At 35.6% G+C, this 20,857-nt stretch overlaps 1 protein-coding gene across 2 annotated transcripts; it reads left to right on the top strand.

Moving 5' to 3' along the window:
- The first annotated feature begins 795 nt into the window (after positions 1–795).
- On the top strand, positions 796–20,013 carry LOC111697921 (parathyroid hormone 2 receptor). 2 transcript variants are annotated; one of them, XM_023468072.1, is made up of 6 exons: positions 796–892; positions 2,338–2,401; positions 4,759–4,879; positions 7,832–7,937; positions 15,256–15,296; positions 19,952–20,013. In XM_023468072.1, exons 1-6 carry the CDS (start codon positions 825–827, stop codon positions 20,002–20,004), a joined length of 453 nt encoding a protein of 150 aa, XP_023323840.1. In that variant the 5' UTR covers positions 796–824; the 3' UTR covers positions 20,005–20,013. The 2 variants fall into 2 exon arrangements, with proteins under 2 accessions (XP_023323840.1, XP_023323841.1); XM_023468073.1 differs by lacking the exon at positions 796–892 and adding an exon at positions 1,586–1,731.
- Positions 20,014–20,857: the final 844 nt, after the last annotated feature.

Below are 20,857 nucleotides of genomic sequence, written 5' to 3'. Positions count from 1 at the left end.
TTTATAAAATCAGGGAAGCGTAAGGCAAATTCGACGGATTTTAGAAAATATTCAGACCTTCAGATATTTTGCTACATTTATTCGTAAAATCTAAAAAAACTCTTTATATCATGTTGGTGGGACATCGCGTAATTTTAGTGAAGTACACCCTTTATGTTATGTGAGACACCCTGTATGCTTAGTGGGACACCGTGTATTTTTAGTGAAGGACACCCTGTATGTTATGTGGGACAGCTTGTATGTTTAGTGGGACACCGTGTATTTTTAGTGCAGAAAACCCTGTATGTTTAGAGGGGCACCCTGTATGTTTAGTGGGACACAGTGTATTTTTAGTGCAGGACACCCTGTATGCTTAGTGGGACACCATGTATGTTTGGTGGGACACCCTTTATAATGAGTGGGAGAACCTGCATGTTTAGGACACCCTTTATGCTTAGTGCAGGACACGGCTTGCATGTTTTGTGCAGGACACCCTGTATGTTTAGTGGGACTCTCTGTATGTTGAGTGGGACAACCTGTATGTTTAGTGCAGGACACCCTGTATGTTTAGTGCAAAACACCCTGTATTTTTAGTGCAAGACACCCTGTATGTTTAGTGCAGGACACCCTGTATGTTTAGTTGGACTCTCTGTATGTTGAGTGGGACAACCTGTATGTTTAGTGCAGGACACCCTGTATGTTTAGTGGGACACCCTGTATGTTGAGTGGGACAACCTGTATGTTTAGTGCAGTTAGTGGGACACCCTTTATGCTTAGTGCAGGACACGGCCTGTATGTTTTGTTGGACCAATTCTGTGTTTGACCGATCATTTTCAGATTTGAATATGGCAGAAACCCTGGAGGTTCCAGGTTGGAGCTTCCTCTCCGAGGAAGAATGTCTAAACTTTATAAGGAATACAAACAATAATACAATATGTCTTATCTTGATGTTTCTATATTTGTTTATTGGTTTCAATTTTTGTATACAATAAACGTCGAAACGGAAAACCCGATCGGATCCAAATCTAGGAACAGTTGGAATTGTCCAACCAAAAACTTTTTAAAAATCTCCAGTTTTGAAAATGTTGCCGTGGTGCAATAGAACAGGAAAATCTCAGAAAGATACCTGACATATAAAGCTTGTACTAACATCATTAACAAAAAGCTAAGAATGTAACTAAAATGAAAGGAAAGAAAAAGAAAGGGAAAAGAAAATGACAGGTAGAATAGAAAAAAAGACTGGAAAGGAAGGAATTACCAAAAAAATGGAGAAGAAAGTAAATCTTGTAAATAATTTTGCTTTCAGTTGATTTTTAAACATTTTAAAGTTACCTTTTATTGAATTCTAATAAATAAAGTTTAAACTTTTTCTTACTTAAACCTGAGTTGGATTTACTTTGAATTCAGTTGATACAAGACTTACTCACAACTCACACGGCACTTTTTTTTTGGGGGGGGGAAGGTGTGTGATACAAACGTTGCCCCTCTCCCCCCCCCCCCCTTAGCTAATATTTTGGTCAATACGATAAGGAAAGTGCACTATTGTAAGAATTATATAAACTAAATGGCTCTAAAACTCTAGATTCAATTAAATTTCAGATTAGCTCTCATAAATGTTATCCAGAAAAAAGAGATTTCATGGACGACCTAAAACTTTTTGAATGTGCCGAATCAAACATGAAACTTTTGATTCAATAAGAAGATTAAAAAAACGTTGTTCAGCTGTCGCGACTCTATTTCTCATTCTTTGGGGGAAACTATACAAATAAAACCTATTTATATACTTGGGTCTCTGTTTGTTTGTTTGTTTGTTTCTATCCAATTAACGTCATAATGGTTACTACGATCGAGCACATATTTTGTGTGGGACCTCACGTGACCCAGGGGGAAGGTTTATGAACGATCAAAATTTAAAAAAATTGTGTTTAAAAGTTTTTATTAAGTAAAATTTTGAAAATGCGTGAAAAAATATTATGAAATCCGCAAACTTGTTTTTGTTTTAGTGTTGTACTGTCCAAAGAGAAGGTGCTCACAAATAATTTGTTAAGTTGTGAGATAACAGAGAATAATAAAGTTTGTTGTATAGTAAAATTTATTTCAAAGTAAAATTTATTTGAGTTAAAGAATTTTTAACGTTATAGACAGCATAGTCTTTAATTTCGAATACAATATATTGAAGAAGACATTTTTACCATTTATCAACTGTCATGTTTTGCGAAAAACCTTGTATCTTATATTCTAAGTGGAGGTCACTGATAAGCTGGAAAAATCCACAAAATATCTTTATTTTTCCTAAACTGTGCCGTTTAGAACTTTATTTGGTAAATAACCGGTTTTATTGGTTGTATTGTTGAACAGAGGAAACGGAAGTATTCTCGGATATCAAGTTCTAGGAAATAATACCAACATGAGAACCACACAAGTAAATAAATACAAATTATTTTCTATTTTTTCTGCAAATTTGCAACAAATTGTCAACATCAAGGGAACTTAAAGAGAGTGTTCGCAAAAAAATGATCTCAGAACGTAAATATTTCAAGTAGATTTAAAATCAATCATTCTGATATACAACTTTAAAATGTCGAATTCAATTCGATGCATTCGTATAAAGTTGAGACTTTATAATACTTTTTTTTTACTATATACAATGTACTTTAAACATCGATTTTTTGGCCGCCAGGTGTCTCCCCCAAATGAAATTGCTGAAACATCGATAGCAGAGAAACCTAGCGGCCAAATTATCTCACATACAAAAAAAATCAAAAACTGGATTTGAAAGTCCAGTTGACTATAATTATATCTTGGTGTGGTATGGGACCCGGAGTAATGGTTCTATTTTTTAAGCAATTTCTTTACTTATTATATGAAGTAAATGTTCTTGTCCTTACTAGGATGTTCATCTGTTGATTTGTTGACTTTAAGCACATCATTTATCCAACATTTTCAACAATTGATAAGAATTTTGCCAATTACTTTCCTAGAAATAAAAGGTCTAGGTCCAAGAATATAATTGGTATTTCTTTTAGAATATAATTGGGATTTCTTTTAGAATATAATTGGGATTTCTTTTAGAATATAATTGGGATTTCTTTTAGAATATTACTGGGATTTATTTTATCTTTGTATTCCAATTATTTATTCCTAAAAGATAGAAACAAATAAACTGGAGTTTTCCGGGTGCATTTCTAGACTAAACTTACACCTTGTTTTATCTTAATGAAAACTATTCTATCTGAACCCTAACAAGTTCACTATAGACAAACGCCAAGTCTGTACTTTAAGGGTTAAAACTAAACCTTTTCATTCAGTTTCTTTTCCTTTCACCTTTTCCTGCTTCCGTTGGAAGTTAGTTAGAAGGTTTTTGCACTTCATAGAACTTATTTTAATCAAATCATGAAAAAGTGTAAGGGCCTTCCACCAATTAATTCTATAACAAAAGAAACCATGACATCTTTGTATACAAATACAAAAGATTTTACGATCATCAACTGCTGAAGACTCGAGCCTTAAAGAGAGAAAACCCCAAGATGGTTGGTTTTTACTAAACTGAAGTCCATCCAAAACCCGGGTCATGACTTGAGCTTTACTTGGGTCTAAGCAGACGCAAAGACCGGGTTTTACTCTTATAAAATCTTATCCCTTGCAAAATGACTCAGAAAAGAAAGTAACTTGTCACTTGCCTCAAATTCTAATTTTCTAATCCTTAAAGTTTTGCAACTTTTCAAACTTTTCATTGCTATTTGATCAGAATTCAAAGTTATAAAAGTAATCTATATAATTAAAGTTGTAATCTCTGTTTGTTTGTCCGATCATAACTTAGGAACCCCTGAATTGTTTTGCCTCAAATTTTGATCGGGATGCTCGGGAGACCCACGGGAATGTTCTTAGCTTGATTTTAAGATTTTAAGTTGAGTGGGTCGACTTTATTGCAAAAATTGTGTTTCCAGGTTAAATCGTTCAAGTGTTGGTAAACGGGTTCCCAATCTAATCCGATATAAGATCGATATACTCCATTTAAAGACCGTTACATGTCCGATTAGCAACGGGACCACTTTACTATATTGACAAAATTATGGTGATATTCCTGTTTTTCTATCGGAAAATTTATAAGATTTTATTATGTTTCTTTGCACTAAATTTTTGAGGATTTTGGCAATCGGAGTGGGCCAAAAAAAAAAAAATATTTTTACCCACTTAAAAGTTTAAAGGGTCCCGACTAAAAAGCCTCTTTGAATATATATATATATATATTTATATATTAAATGTTAAAATTCTAAGACATTTCGGTTTGGTTGAAGAAGTTTTGATTTAAGTTCTGGTGAAATTAAATAAGTTCTGTTGAACTCTTATTGATATATTTCCTCTTCAAATACATCCAGGGTTATTCAATAAACATGAGATCTACTCGTACCAGCCAGTATTGAACCCAGAGTCTAGTCGACCCAACGCGTTTTATGCAACACATGATATAGGCTAGCTAAATCCATTTGCAAGATTGACCAACATTAAAACTCAAGAAATATACCAGGAACTCTCATGTCTTTCTTTACAAATAATGTGTACGCAGGTTCTGGGAGAAATGTAAACAAAGTTCAGCCTCATCAGTAACTTAGTTTGTTTACATTCCTCCCGGAAACTTCAATATATACTTTTATTGTAAACAAAGCTATTGAGATTCTGTAGTCCAAAAGTTTAAAGTATGCAGCGTTCTTCCTCCTAATCAACCCTCGAATGAGAAAAAATCAAAGATTTGTAGTTAATTTTTCATTTTTTTTTTAGTTTGGTGAGGATGAAGGTTGCTCCGGATACTGGGATGAGCTGGTGTGTTGGCCCCATGCTCCACCCAACTCTAAACTCATCCAACCCTGCCCCATGCATCTCCAGGGGGTTATAAAGACAAGTAGGTTCAGTTACACTCCAGGGAATCCAGGCTTCTTTTATCACAGATATTTATCTTTGTTTTCTAAAAATACTTTTTCAAATGATTTTACAGTGAAAAAGATAAAACTGTGGAATGAGAAGACGATATTTAAGCAGTCGCATGTGTATTTCATAGTGTGTTAAAGCAAATAGTTTTCCTTGAAGGGACTATTCGCGAAAAATTAAAGGGGGTGTAGGCTTAAGGCGAAAAATAAGCGCTTTTGATCGCTACTTATCTTACTTCTATCGGATTTTTTAGAGGTTAAGTTTCGATGAAAAAAAAAATTTCACCTTTTTAATTTTAATGTTTTCTTTAGAAAATAAAGCGCATTACTATTATTTCTTTATTTACAGGGCTCAGAAGGTTAATCCGTATTTGTTAAGTAAAGAATAGTTTTTCACAGTAAAAAATATATTAATATATATATAAAACTCTTCCAAGGGTGTAACACTGATAAGATAAAATAAGATAAGATAAGATAAGATAAGATAAGATAAGATAAGATAAGATAAGATAAGATAAGATAAGATAAGATAAGATAAGATAAGATAAGATAAGATTAGGTAAGATAAGATAAGATAAGATAAGATAAGATAAGATAAGATTTGATAAGCTGAGATAAGACAATTTAGTTATCCCGGACTTTTTGTCTAAAATTTCAATTATACCGATATTTTCTTCTAAAATTTGAGTTATTCTGGCCGGTTTTTTTCAAGCTTGTTTTGGTTTTACAAAATTATCTTATCTGTCTCGTGTTATCTTCGTATCTTATATTCCAAAATCTAAAGCAACCCTTTCCATTTTTCCCCTGTTTATTTTTCTAAACATAGAGAATTTACGAAATGTTGTAAGATTTAAAGAATTTTAAATTATGTTTAACATAATGGGAACCTAAAGAAGAGGAAATTTAATCTAAAATGTCAGAAACATTCATTACATCTGAAACTTTATTGGACTTTTTAACCGTTATTTTCTTTTCTTTATGTAATATTTTCAGCTGATTTTATTTACTTTATGCCATATTTTCACTTTTTTGCGGATTTACTTTTCTTTATGTAATATTTACCGAAGATCTTTTTTCTTTTTTGTCGAATTTTCAGCAGATTTTATTTTCTGGGTGTGACATTTTCCACTGATTTTATTTTCTCCATGTAATATTTTCAGTTGATATTAACTTTATTTTTCCTGCTAAAGAATGAAATTAACTTATTTTAAAGTGATATCTTAACTTATTTTTAAAGTGATATCTTAAAGTGATATCTTAACTTATTTTAAAAGTGATATCTTAAAGTGATATCTTAACTTATTTTTAAAGTGATATCTTACCTTATTTTTAAAGTGATATCTTATCTTATTTTTAAAGTGATATCTTAAAGTGATATCTTAACTTATTTTTAAAGTGATATCTTTGACCGTAGTTAAGCAAACCAATGGGAAGGTTAAACCTACACTGCCCTAATTTAAAGGGACTATACACGTTACACGAGACATCTTTCACTCACAGAGTGTCGTCTTCAATTTACTATTTATGCTGCAGAGTCAATTATGGAAAATATGATCATTTAACACTTCTTATGATAAACGACGATATATTTCTGATTGTTGAAAGAGATTGAAATGGTACAGTACTAAATCAGACATGCGATGTAGCGTCGCTCTTATTAGTCTTGTCAATGTCAGTTCATTTATAAGAAACCAATCTCGAGAGATAAAAATCTACAGGCTTGGTTTAAAATTCAACTTTTTTCCAACAACATTTTAAAATAATAAGAGAAAGCATAGAATTAAAACGGAAAAGTGATCTTTTAATTAAGCTAAAAGTAGGAAACATGGATGACTTAACTTTCTATCTTTGAAGTGTCATTTAAGACAAGCTGGGTGTCTGGGACCTAGATCATAGAACACAGGGATCTAGTTTGATAACGTTGATACAGATTACAACGAAAAAAATATGTCGTAATTTTTTTCTCGCCATAAAATTAGATAGTGGAATATTTTTCTTCATTACCTGGTGGGGTCACCTGAGGTCCTAACCTTTGGGAAATTCCACATTTGGGAAGTTGCCACTTGAGAAATTGTCACTTGGGGAGTCACCCTTGGGAAAATGTCTAACACCAAGAGGATATCTATTTTATAAAATCTCTTTTATAATCTCTGTAAAGATTACCCAAATAGTCGAATAGTGTTTACAGTATACGGATACTGGAAAAAGCCATAATTAGATTTAATAATATTTCATCTTACTCAAAATTTTTAAAACTTTACCAAAAACAAAGTATTGCTTTGCAGGTTTTGGGGAATGGTTAACGGTTAAAGGTTTTGTAAAGGTGTAACCGAGAGAGAATGAGAATAGGACCGATAAATGAAATATCCTAATATCTGCTATCTAATGTGTAGCCTGGAGAGAATGAGGATAGAATGAATAGAATATCTTAATATCTGCTATCTAAGGTTTAGCTGGGAGAGAATGAGGATAGAATGAATAGAATATACTAATATCTCCTATATAATGTGAACCCTGGAGAGAATGAGAATAGAATGAATAGAATATCCTTATATCTGCTAGCTAAGGTGTAGCCTGGAGAGAATGAGAATAGAATGAATAGAATATACTAATATCTCCTTTTTAAGGTTTAGCCTGGAGAGAATGAGAATAGAATGAATAGAATATACTAATATCTCCTATCTAAGGTGTAGCCTGGAGAGAATGAGAATAGAATGAATAGAATATACTAATATCTGCTATCTAAGGTGTAGCCTGGAGAGAATGAGGATAGAATGAATAGAATATACTAATATCTCCTATCTAAGGTGTAACCTGGAGAGAATGAGAATAGAATGAATAGAATATACTAATATCTCCTATCTAAGGTGTAGCCTGGAGAGAATGAGGATAGAATGAATAGAATATACTAATGTCTCCTTTTTAAGGTTTAGCCTGGAGAGAATGTGGTGAGGACGGATGGATGGACAGGGAAGGATCTAGTACTATGTTTAGTAACCAGAGCTTTACTCACTTCAAGGATTGCTTTCCGAGGTATTATATCTCACCGCAACAGGGGTTATGCATATAAGAAGGGGAGTGGGAGAAGGATTAACAAAAAGTTGTTATCATTATCAAGTTAGAATCATTTGTTTTCATTAAAATGGTAATACTAAAATAAAGAAACATAGTTTTTGCCTCAAACTAAAATTTGTTAATTTCTATATCTTTGCAATCTGATAGTGCAAACCTTTAATATATTTGATCTAAAATAATTTATAGTTTGAGGTATTCGACAATTGGTTGCAAACATATTGTGAATATAAATACAGACCGTGTTTACAAGGCTTTGTTCCGGCCTTTGGAGGAATTATTGGATTGTATAAAAGGCCAAATTTTGGGCCATTTTCTACAACGTTCTGTCTGGTCCATTCGGAAATTTCAACCTAATCTAACCTTTAATGGGGGGGGGGCCGGGGGGGAGGTCCAGAACTCTAGAATTGTTTCGATCAGAACTGAAACTCTGTGAACTTTTTAATATGTCAAAAGACATTAAAGAATTTGAACAGCTGAAACAGTTTTAACTGTGCAAGTCCATCCTTCTGATAATATAGAAAAACATGATTTATTCCTTGAACATCTTTTCTTATTCTGACATTTTGATACATTAGAGCCTAGAGGCTCTAATATTTTTTATTTAATTCTTTCTTTATATAAGTAATCTGTGGCGGCTATGAAAGTCGTCTTTTAATTAGAGAATCTCTCGCGGCAGCTAGAAGGAAAAGAGGAGTTTCAAGGCCACGAAGATATAAACATGTGATCGTTTAAATATGGCATTTTTCTTACCTTGTATATTTAAAGTAAAATATAGTTAATTGTTTTGAAATCTTCGTCGTTGTTAGCCGACCGCCAAATTGGTGACCCCGGACTATTTGAATACGTTTTCTAAGTCCTAAGTGAAGCAACCCACCGCGTTGCATTATTCTTTATATAAACATAATAATATAAACATAAAAACTCAGTGTTTTGAGTTAGTTTTTTCGCTAGTGTTATTTTTGGCTGAAAAGTGAACCTGCCTCCCTGTTTTTTCCACAGGCTATCACAGTAAGCAAAAACCTAGTTCGACAGTGTTTGGTTCTTTTCAGCCATGCCTGGAGATCCAACCTTGGCCGCAGGCACCGTAAACCAGGCGGATTCAACCCCGTCCAGTCATCTCTACGCAGTCACTCTGAAGTTGCCCGTTTTCTGGCCTGACAGCTGTGAGTCCTGGTTTATCAATGCTGAGTCTCAGTTCCACCTCAAAAACATCACCAGCAACACCACCAAGTTCCATCATGTGGTTGCATCTCTACCACAGAAGGAAATAGATAATGTAGTGGATATAATAAGGAACCCGCCTGCTGCAGATCCTTATGGTGTATTGAGGTCTCGTCTTTTACAGACACACTCTCTCACGGACTACGCACCTTGTGAATCCATCATGTCACTTCCTTTGTCTGGAGATATGCTACCCTCAGCTCTGTTGTCCAGGATGAGGGCTCTCCTTCCTATAGAACATCAAGAGTGCTTGTTCCTGCGGTATGCTTTCTTGAGACAACTTCCATCTGATGTCAGGTCTCACTTAGTCCATGATAAAACCGCCGATATCGCCGTTCTCTCTCAACTTGCTGACAAGATTTACCGGAGTAGTTTGTCTTCTAGTTCGTCGGTGAACGCCCTGGATTCTATGCATGCTGTTAATGCTCCTCCTTCTAGGCAGAACCGCCGTAATCAGCGTTCTCAGAGAGCCTCTAGTCCAGTTACCCGCCGTTCTCAAACTCCTGCAGCTCCGTCCCGCCGTTCATCTTCACCATCCTTTTGCTGGTACCATGCCAAGTTCGGTTCCAAGGCCCTCAATTGTCAAGCTCCATGTGCCTGGTCGGGAAACTAGAGCACCGGCAGGAGGATGCTTTTTCCCTGCCTGCCGGTTCAACTGGTTCTGCTCTCATCTATCTCCTTGATGGTCTCTCCAACCGTCGTTTTCTAGTTGATACTGGGGCTTCAATCTCGGTTTTCCCATCTCCAACCTCATCTTCAACCTCTGGTGTTCGGTTACTCACGGCTGATGGGTCAACTTTAACCTGCTCTGGTTCCAGGATTATCCCTCTACGGTTTGGAACGTGGAATTGTTCCTGGACTTTCCAACTGGCTCCAGTTTCTGTTCCAATCCTTGGAGCAGATTTTCTTCAACATCATGATTTAAGCGTGAACGTGAGGAGCAAAAAGGTATTCTCCAACAGTTCTTCTATTGGTTCTAGAATTGATTTATCCTTTTCTCCGGTTGATTCAACCGCGCCGATGCAAGCAGCTTTTCTCTCCACTCCCCAGTGCGTGTCAGACCTTCTTGAAGAGTTTCCTGATGTCCTACAATCCGATGGTTTCACTGCTTCTCCGCCACGTCATAAGGTTCGTCATCACATTCTCACTAACCCTGGACTGCCGATTTTCGCTTAAGCCCGCAGATTGGACCCTGCTAAACTTGCTTTAGCTAAAGCAGAATTCTCCGCCATGGAAAATTCTGGGATTGTCCACCGTTCTACCTCTCCTTGGGCTTCTCCACTACACATGGTCAAGAAGAAGGATGGAGGTTGGAGACCTTGCGGCAATTACCGCCGTCTAAACACCGCCACTGTGCCTGACCGTTACCCTCTTCCCAACATCGCCGATTTTTCCTCACGAGTTAGTGGTTCAACTGTTTTCTCCAAGTTAGATCTTCAGAAGGGGTATTATCAGGTACCTGTCGAGCAGAGGGACATCCAGAAGACTGCCATCATCACCCCCTTCGGGATGTTTGAGTTCCTGAGGATGCCTTTTGGATTACGTAACGCTGGAAACACATTTCAACGCCTGATGGATCAAATCTTTGGGGATCTCCCGTTCTGTTTTGTCTATGTTGACGATATTCTGGTCTTTAGCAAAGATTTATCTTCTCGTGTTTAGCACCTCCGGGACGTTCTACTCCTCTGTCGAGAGCATGGTCTTACTATTGGTCTGCCTAAGTGTCAGTTTGCTGTGAAGGAGATTGAGTTCTTGGGACACCGCCTCACTTCCTCTGGATGTTCTCCCTTGGTGAAACACTCCGCCGCCATCTCCGCCTTTCCGCAGCCATCAGACAAACCCAGCATCCAGAGGTTTCTCGGGATGGTTAACTTTTACAGGAAGTTTCTCCGCTCTGCAGCTCAGGTGCTTGCTCCTCTCACCGATGCTCTGAAAGGTCCTGGAAAAACTATTTCTTGGACTCCACTCATGAACTCCGCTTTTAACAGAGCCAAACAACTCCTTTCAGCCGTTCCAGAGCTGGTTCACCCTCAGAGCAACGCAGCAATCTCTTTGTCCGTAGATGCCTCAGATTCCCACATTGGAGCTGTCCTTCAACAACAGCTACGTGACAAATCTTGGTCTCCGCTGGCTTTCTTCTCTAAGAAACTTTCTGACGCTGAGAAGAAATACTCCGCCTTTGACAGAGAACTCCTGGCAGCATTTTCATCTGTTCGTCACTTCAGATTCATGCTAGAAGGTAGAGAATTTACAATATTCACTGACCACAAACCATTAACTCATGCTTTGTTCAGGATGAGTCCTCCCTGGTCAGCTCGCCAGCAGAGACACCTTGCATACCTGGCAGAGTTCACTAGTTCCATTGTACATGTTCCTGGCAAGGAGAATGTGGTAGCTGACGCCCTTTCCCGTCCAGTTTCTCCTGTGTCTTCTCCAAGTTTTACCCCTGGTTCACCTTCAGTTTCTCCAGGTCCAATTAAACCTTGCTCCGCCCCGAAACCTGATCCCAAACCATTCCAACTCTCCTCCAAGTCTATCCAAACTCACGCCCTTCCAGTTCCTGGTTCGGAGGTTTCGGAGGTGTTGGAGGTGTCGGAGGTGTCGGAGGTGTTGGAGGTGTCAGAGGTGTCGGAGGTGTCGGAGACTGAGGTTTCAGATTTTTCTCCTTGTTCCATCTCTACATCCGCCTTGGTCCCAGCTCCAGGCGGAGATAATTCATGTAATCAAGCTTTATATGATTTGGATGCTTCAAGCTTGTCCAAGTTTCAAACTATTTGTTCATCTGTGCAAGAAATGAAAGTAAATCCATCTCTTACAGTGATTTCTCATTCCGTGGGAGCTAGTGACATTTTTTGTGATATTTCAACTGGTTCCCTTCGTCCCCTGGTCCCTCTTCAACTTCGACGCAAGCTATTTATACAACTACACAGTATTTCTCATCATGGTGTCAGAGCTTCCAAGAGATTGATCTCATCAAGATTTGTTTGGCCAGGGATGTCCAGAGATGTTGGTTTGTGGGCTAAATCATGTATTTCATGCCAAAGATCCAAAATTTCAACTCATGTTCATTCTACAGTTTCCACCATTCCAGTACCAACCCGGAGATTTTCCCACGTTCATGTGGATCTTGTTGGTCCTCTTTCATCAAGCCATGGTTTTACGTATCTTTTCACCATGATGGACAGAACTACGAGATGGCCGGAGGCCGTTCCTTTGTCCTCCATCTCAGCTGAATCTTGTGCTCGTGCTTTAATCTCTACCTGGATTTCAAGATTTGGAGTTCCTGCAGTTCTCACGTCTGACAGAGGTTCTCAATTCACGTCTTCTATCTGGACTGTAGTTTGTTCTATGTTAGGAATTTCAACCTCCACTACTACCGCTTTTCATCCTCAAAGTAATGGAATGGTTGAAAGATTTCACAGGAGTCTTAAGTCTTCTCTACGAGCCAGGTTAGCAGGTTCTGATTGGTTTTCTCACCTACCTCTAGTTCTCTTGGGCTTGAGAGCAACTCCGAAGGATGATACTGGCCTCTCAGTTTCCGAGGCTGTGTACGGTTCCCCTCTGACCTTACCTGGTGAACTTGTAGACGTCCCTGAGCTCCTCCCTGATACCTTCCTCAGGAAAGTTGACAGAGCCATTGAAGGATTCGCCGTTTCTCCGCCTCATCATGTTCGTCCTGTTCCACCTGTTCAACTGCCTGCAGCTCTTGTCTCAGCTAAATACGTTTTTGTTCGTGAAGATGCAGTTATATCATCCTTGGCTCCACGTTATCGAGACAAGTACTTCCGCCTCCAGATCGGTTCTAAGCAAGATGCAGTTTCAGTAGATCGCCTGAAGCCTGTTTTCAGTGATACTCCGGTGACTCCCGCGGTTCCTCCGCCTCGAGGAATACCCAGACTTAATCCAGTAACCAATTCTTCAGTTCCTTCGCCGTCCTCCGCCACCAGATTACCCAAGAAGGTCAGGTTCAAGCTGATTCCCCAGGTTCTTCTGCCATCTGTACCTATTCGACGAAACCCTCACAGGTCTTCAAGAGATAGAAGAATCTGCTCCGCCGTACCTCCGCCGTTCCTTCTGGGGGGACTACTGTGGCAGCTATGAAAGTCGTCTTTTAATTAGAGAATCTCTCGCGGCAGCTAGAAGGAAAAGAGGAGTTTCAAGGCCACGAAGATATAAACATGTGATCGTTTAAATATGGCATTTTTCTTACCTTGTATATTTAAAGTAAAATATAGTTAATTGTTTTGAAATCCTCGTCGTTATTAGCCGACTGCCAAAAATCTAGCTTAATAAATAACTTACGCTAGACTGTATTGGAATAAACGTCAAAATTTAATCCTTCAGTAAAAAAATACATTTAAAAAACGTGTGATAAGTTTAAGATATATAAAACGTATATCTTCACAAAAAAGCATAAAATCGTAATGGTAAACAAAGTAATGTAAAGTAAGGGTGCTAATTTAAACAAGACCTCTAACGCTTGAATATAATTTGAACTTAGATCTTCACCCGTTTAAACTTTGCGTCCTGAGTCAAAAACTAAAGAACGAAAAGTTTCAACTTAAATTTTAAGTTTCAGCTTAATTGCCACTTCTGACTTAATTTAAACACGAATTTTAACCCGGGGGTTAAATATTAAAATCCCGCATTTTCCCAATTTGTCTATCAATCAATTATCATTCAACTGAGAAAGCGGCATTTAACTTTACGATAAAAAGTGAAAACCTTGATTGAATAAATTTCACGTTTTAGATTATTAATGTTTGCACGTAAACTTAAAACACGGTTGTAACTGAAAATATGTTTTGTTTTCGGTTATCTAAATTATTTAAAATTTAAAAAACAGCTGATGAGCGATGGTTACGTAATATCTCTCCGTAAATCCTTTTCTCTGATTGGTTCAGATTTTTCCCAGGAAATTCAAATTTCCCTTCAGGGTTTATTTGAAAAAGTTCAAATTTAAGTAGCAACTCATTATTAAACAGACCTTTTAAGTTATAACTTAAATTTCGCGCATTGTTTAGTTTTATCGCCACATTAAAATAGACGCGCCACAAGGAATACAATGTGTTACGATGATGGTACGATGTGGTATTAAAGTAATAACACTAAATAGGACACCATAAGTCTAATATAGATACATTAAATAAAATTCATCTTGGACATCTCATTTCAGGGTTCATAGGCCAGGAGTTAGTTACGGATTATTGAAAACTTTAAAGTAAATAATTAACTTTCTACCTGAGAAAAAAATGTTGTAGTTTCACTAAATTTAAATCTTTTAATTAACACATTCTTCAAATTTTCAGCTCCGAACACCACAATTCAACATCTATATTTAGGGTAAAAGGGAAAATTCGACATCTCAAAGATGGAAAACTGAAAAAAACTGAAAAAATGCTGAAAATTACAAACATCGATATTTTTTTGTAGTGTATACGTTTTTTAAATTTAGTCTTGAAAAATATTTATCTAAAACTGTAAACAGGTACTTAACATTTTTCTGACACATTCATCTGTAAACTCATTTAACACTTGTTAATTTTCGGCCGCAATTCAATTTGACGGGATCATCTATTTATTTATCTATCTATCTTTTCATCCAAACATATTATAATATTAATTAATTTTTTTCTTCTTATCTTTCTATCCTAATGGTGTCAATAGAAACCTTTAAACTAATTTTTATGAAATTTCAAACTGTATTATAATAATCTATCATTGAAAAGAGTTTCGAAAATGCAGGATCAAATTATGCAGATATTAGTTTTTATATTGAAATTTTTGAATGCGTTTATGTAAAACTTTTCTTTATTTATTGTCGATGGGAGGAGGGATATCAAAGCCCAAAGTTAACGGCCAATAATTTCAAGAGACATCAAAAATAAAAATTGATTAATTTTCAAAGTAATTTTTACCCTCAGAATAATTTCACTTTTGAATAAAATGTTGCAGAATTTGGTTTGAAAATGTTTGGACGAGACAAGACAAACATATAAATGTTCACAAATTGTAAATAAAACAAAACAAAAATAATTTTTATTTATTATTTTAGTCGAATGTTTGTGGATGCGAGCAAGTTCCTGAATGACTCAGGTAAACCACAGAATTAAATAATTTGATTTTAATAAATTTAGTATGTGTCATGCACATTCTGTGCAACTTCATGTAATAAAATAATGATTATTTATAGTTTGGCTTCAACACAACTTTCAAAAATGTAGAGTTTTGATTGAAAACTGAGGAATTTTTAAGTATTAGATTTTTCTAAGATTATCAATCTATTCTAGATTTATTCATGGTTCATCCAACACACTTGTATGCCGATTCCATTAGCTCCTGATCCAATTAGGTTCAGTCATGTGTTTGGTGTCTATTCTGAACCAGTAGAAATTGTGTGGCGGTAACATCTTTCTATCTATCTCATTATCCAATTAGAGTTATGAATCCTTTAATCGGCGCTAACAGTAAATGGAAATATTTACTTCTACTGAAACTATAGTGCCAAGAGCCCCGTTTCTACTGACTGAACACATCTTTAAAGTTATTCCAAAATATATTGTTGTTTTCGTATTTGTGTAATCTTTTTTACATAAAATCGATAATTTTGTATGGTAGGTTGAGTCTCATTAAAATATGCTGGAAAATTGAGTTTTTAAATATAAAATCCAAATATTAAACTAATAATCAATCCTGAACAGAAAATACTGTCAATATGGAATTCTCTATTTATAAGCATGTCAACACTCCGAGTCAAGTACAGCACATGTTTCTTTACAAACTTTCGATTATTACTCGGGAATTAGAAATTGATAAGTTACTACAGAGTTACCCACTACATATAAGACTTTAATAACGAACGATCTGAAGGTTGAATTTGGTCTGCTGTATTAAAAAAAGGTCTAAACTTAGAGTTTCATAAAAAATGTTAAAAAGACAAAATCCATGCAGCCGTGTCAGAGTATTATATTTGGGGTCACCCTGTATGTATCAAAATAAAACCTGAAAATACAGAGTTACATGATCAATACTTTGATTTACATTTATTGCAGGGGACATTAGTTTCATTTATTAAACCATATTGCAGGGGACATTAGTTTCATTTATTAAACCATATTGCAGGGGACATTAGTTTCATTTATTAAACTATATTGCAGGGGACATTAGTTTCATTTATCAAAGTATATTGCAGGGGACATTAGTTTCATTTATTAAACTATATTGCAGGGGACATTAGTTCTAAATCTTCAAAGTTATCTTTGTTAAGAGTTTATATTGTAATTGTCTTTGAAAATACATACAATAATAGTTTTTTTTCTCCTGAGTAAATGATGTCAAAGCCTCAGTTTTGAACCGATTTTTGATTTTTGGTCATCATAATTGAAATTGGAAATTGATAAAAATAATTTAGGATAAAAAGTGCAGAGTAAAGAGGCAGGGTTCTGAATATAGGATAAAAAGTGCAGAGTAAAGAGGCAGGGTTCTGAATTTAGGATAAAAAGTGCAGAGTAAAGAGGCATGGTTCTGAATTTAGGATAAAAAGTGAAGAGTAAAGAGGCAGGATTCTGAATATAGGATAAAAAGTGCAGAGTAAAGAGGCAGGGTTCTGAATATAGGATAAAAAGTGCAAAGTAAAGAGGCAGGGTTGTGAATATAGGACAAAAAGTGCAGAGTAAAGAGGCAGGATTCTGAATATAGGATAAAAAGTGCAAAGTAAAGAGGCAGGATTCTGAATATAGGATAAAAAGTGCAGAGTAAAGAGGCAGGATTCTGAATATAGGATAAAAAATGCAGAGTAAAGAAGCAGGGTTGTGAATATATGGTGAAAAATGCATAATAGAGGGGGGATATCAAGGTAAAGAGTAGAAATCAAGTTTAAAGAGTGGAAATCAGGTTTAAAGAGTAGAAATCAAGTTTAAGAGTAGAAATCAAGTTTAAAGAGTAGAAATCAAGTTTAAGAGTAGAAATCAAGTTTAAAGAGTAGAAATCAAGTTAAAGAGTAGAAATCAAGTTTAAAGAGTAGAAATCAAGTTTAAAGAGTAGAAAGAAAAGAAGGGACTCGAGTAAGGTTCAAAATTTAGAGAGAAAAGATTAGAAATGGTGAAAGGAACTGGCCTGCTAAAAGGGGATAGGTGAATATTCCGTATTAAGAATTTAAAAAATTGGATCCATCTGATATCAGTAATATGTAATACTACACTGTTAGAAAAACATTTCTTCCAAATCTGGTAAAATGCTGTCGAAGAACAAATAGGTTCCATGAAAACCACTAAAAAAACCTCCCATTACTTATATTTATTGTCACATTTCTTATAATTAACTTGACCAGAAAATGTTACTGTCACAGGAAATATATTAATTAAAACAAGAAAAAACTTCTGTTCCAGAAGAAGTTTTTCTAACAGTATAGCTGGGGAACACAGCGTTTTCCCGTGCGTGGTCTGAAATGCTATAAGTTCTCCCGAGTTCCCCAATCAAAATTTGTGCCTAATCGGTCATGGGGTTCCTGAGTTATGATCGGATATCAAGACAGGCAAACAAAGAAACATATATTACTACTTTTACATATATAAGTGTAATATTAGATAATGTTAGATATAACTGCAAGGTGAGTTCGAACGAGATCTTTACTCGAATTATTTTCCGGACGGATCCTCCTAGATTTCTATACTTTATCGGAGAGAATTATTTTTTATTAAGTTACAAAACTAAAAAGCAAAACTTATTGAAAAACAATTAAAATAATTTCGTGACAAGTTCAAAAATTCATTTAATTCAAATTTAAGCCTTTCACACTGTGAAATGCTCAACAACAACAAAATTAGTTGTTCTCTGTACTGTAATGTTCAAATCCCTATGTCTTTGCAACCTGATAGTGTAAACCTTTAATATTTTAAATTTAGACTATTTGAACTAAGGTCTACGACATTGTGTTGCAAAAATTTAGCGATTAGAATATCAGAGTTTGTGGCAAAAACTCAGTTCCTTTAGCCGATTCAATCTATAAAGTTTTTCAAGACTTATCTATTTTCTGAAATTATCTAATTAACTTTTCTGAAAGAAAGTCGAACTAAGATGCAATATGTGGAGGAAAATGTTTCATTTTGGTTCTAAATAAGAAACTGATTTTTCTGATTGGTTGCTGCAGAGCTTTTTTGCGGAGAATTCTCTGCAGAAAATAAAGAAACATATATTTTAGTTTCATTTTAAGATATTTTTGTATCCATCTTCCATCTATATATATAAAGTAGTAATGTCTGTTTTTTTGTAACATCAGAGCTCATGAACCCCCTGTTGTTGTTGTTGAACTCGGTAGAACTGGGGGATTGTTGAACTCGGTAGAACTGCGGGAATGTTGAACTCGGTAGAACTGCGGGAATGTTGAACTCGGTAGAACTGCGGGAATGTTGAACTCGGTAGAACTGCGGGAATGTTCTTATCTTAAGTCAAATATTCAAAGTTGAGTAGGTTGACTTTTAAAGGTAAAGTATAGTTTCAAGGCAAAGCTGGGTTTCCAATCTACTGTTGTATTTTTATTTTTATTTTTCGCTTCTTTAAATACACATGTGTATACAAATTACTCAATTGATCAGTTTCCTCTGTACAATTTCACTACAGTTTTCTTTGTACAGTTTTCACTGTACAGTTTTCTCTGTACAGTTTTCTCTGTACAGTTTTCTTTGTACAGTTTTCTCTGTACAGTTTTCTCTGTGCAGTTTTCTTTGCACAGTTTTCACTGTACAGTTTTCTTTATGCAGTTTTCTCGGTGTAATTTCTTTGTAAATTTGTCTCAGTACATTTTGTTTACAATTTCTTTGTATAGTTTTCTAAGAAAAGTTTTTTTCTATACAGATTTCTATTTGCATTTTTTTTGTACAGTTTTCTGGACCATGATGAATAGGAAACAGAGACGGGTTGATTACATTGTTTTATAGAAGACCTGGAGTAATTCTTTTCCTCCTTGGAACTTAGAATCAGGATTACACATTACTAGCTGATTGTATATTCATTATTTATCAGGGTATTGTTTGTTATGTTGTATTGAGGCTAATTGTGATTTGTAAAACACTGGAAAAAGCAAAAAAGGTTCCGTGGATTACATATTTTTCAGTTATAGAAAAGTATCAAGATAACTAAGCATTTTTAGATTTTTTGTTTTGAAAATTTGTCTTCATATTGTTTGAGGATCATTGTTTGATCCCGGTATAAAATTTATCCCTGCTGGATATAACCACCATTGGGTATAGAATTTATTGAATCCGTAGGTCTGCATTAGATGGAGACATCCCAAGATTTACAGTACTTCTGAGGTCACAGTCTAGTATGCCGAGTTCATTAACGCCTGATCCAATCAGGGTTCAGCAATGTGTTTGTTGTCTATTCTGAACCAATAGAAATTGCATGGCGGTAACATCTATCTTTCTATATCTATCTCATTATCCAATATAAGAGATAAATCCTTATATCGACGCTATAACAGTGAATGGAAATATTTACTTCTACTGAAACTTTAGTGGTCCTGTCAATCATAATCAGGGAATTTTGCGTTGAACCATTAAGAGATCAGAAAAATTGCGGATATCCAAAATCAAGGAATCGAGTAGGTTCTCCGTAAAATTCAAAAGATCAATCAATCGGGATTATGGGCATTTAACACAAAAGTTCCAAAGTTAAGATTATTTTGTTTTGTAGATTGTAACCGTGAATGGAAGGACTGGGTACAGCATACAGCTACAGCATATGTTTTGTAGATTGGAACCGTGAATGGAAGGACTGGGTACTGGATGCTACAGCATATGTTTAGGAGATGGGATGGGAGGGGGCTAGGAGTGGGGAGGTAGACTAATAGAGGGATGGAAAGTTATGAGGGTGGATCAGGAGATAGGAGAGGGAGGATGGATTTGGGGATAGGAGGGAAGGGGTTTCAGGTGATGAAAGTGGGTGAGGGGCTAGTAGGGCGGTTGAAAGACTAGGAGAGGGCGGTTTGGTTAGGGGCTATGAAAGGGGTTGAAGGCTGGAAGAGGGTACGAGAGGTGAGAGGCTACAAGGGGTTACAAGGATAGTAAGATGAATGTGAAGAAGATGAGACTTAATTAAATTGATATTGAGAAGAAACAAGACGGATTTGAAGATTGGAAAGGATTATTATATTTTCTTTATATTCTGAACAAACTTTGGATATTAGTAACTTTATCAATCCCTCAATTCGGAGACTATATGAATGAAGACTGTCAAAATAACTAAAATATTTTGAATTTATTATAATAATTAAATGAACCTTTAATCAAGACATAATTTAAAAGAATCAAACTGAATCAAGTTCTGATTTGTACTCCAAAGGAATTGAATTTTTGCCACAAACCTTGTTTACACTATCATGTTCAAAAATATAGTTATTAGAGCATTTCAGTTTGTGGTAGAAACGCAATTCATTTTTTATGTTTACTTAAGGCATTGACATTTACAGTATTTTTCTGTCTAACAATAGATTATAGAAGGTTTTAATGAAGTTTACTCTAGGCCCCTGAAAACACAGAAGAAAAGATTGATCATAGAAGGTTTTAGTAAAGTTTACTCTAGGTCCCTGAGAACACAGGAGAAGAGATAGATTAGAGAAGGTTTTGTTGAAAGTTTACTCTAGGTCCCTGAGAACACAG

Source organism: Eurytemora carolleeae, unplaced genomic scaffold (genome assembly GCF_000591075.1).
Source record: "Eurytemora carolleeae unplaced genomic scaffold, Eaff_2.0 scaffold51, whole genome shotgun sequence".
Lineage (NCBI taxonomy): Eukaryota > Metazoa > Arthropoda > Copepoda > Calanoida > Temoridae > Eurytemora > Eurytemora carolleeae.
Note: the sequence above shows the minus strand (reverse complement) of the source record. Positions and strands in the feature narration are given on the sequence as shown.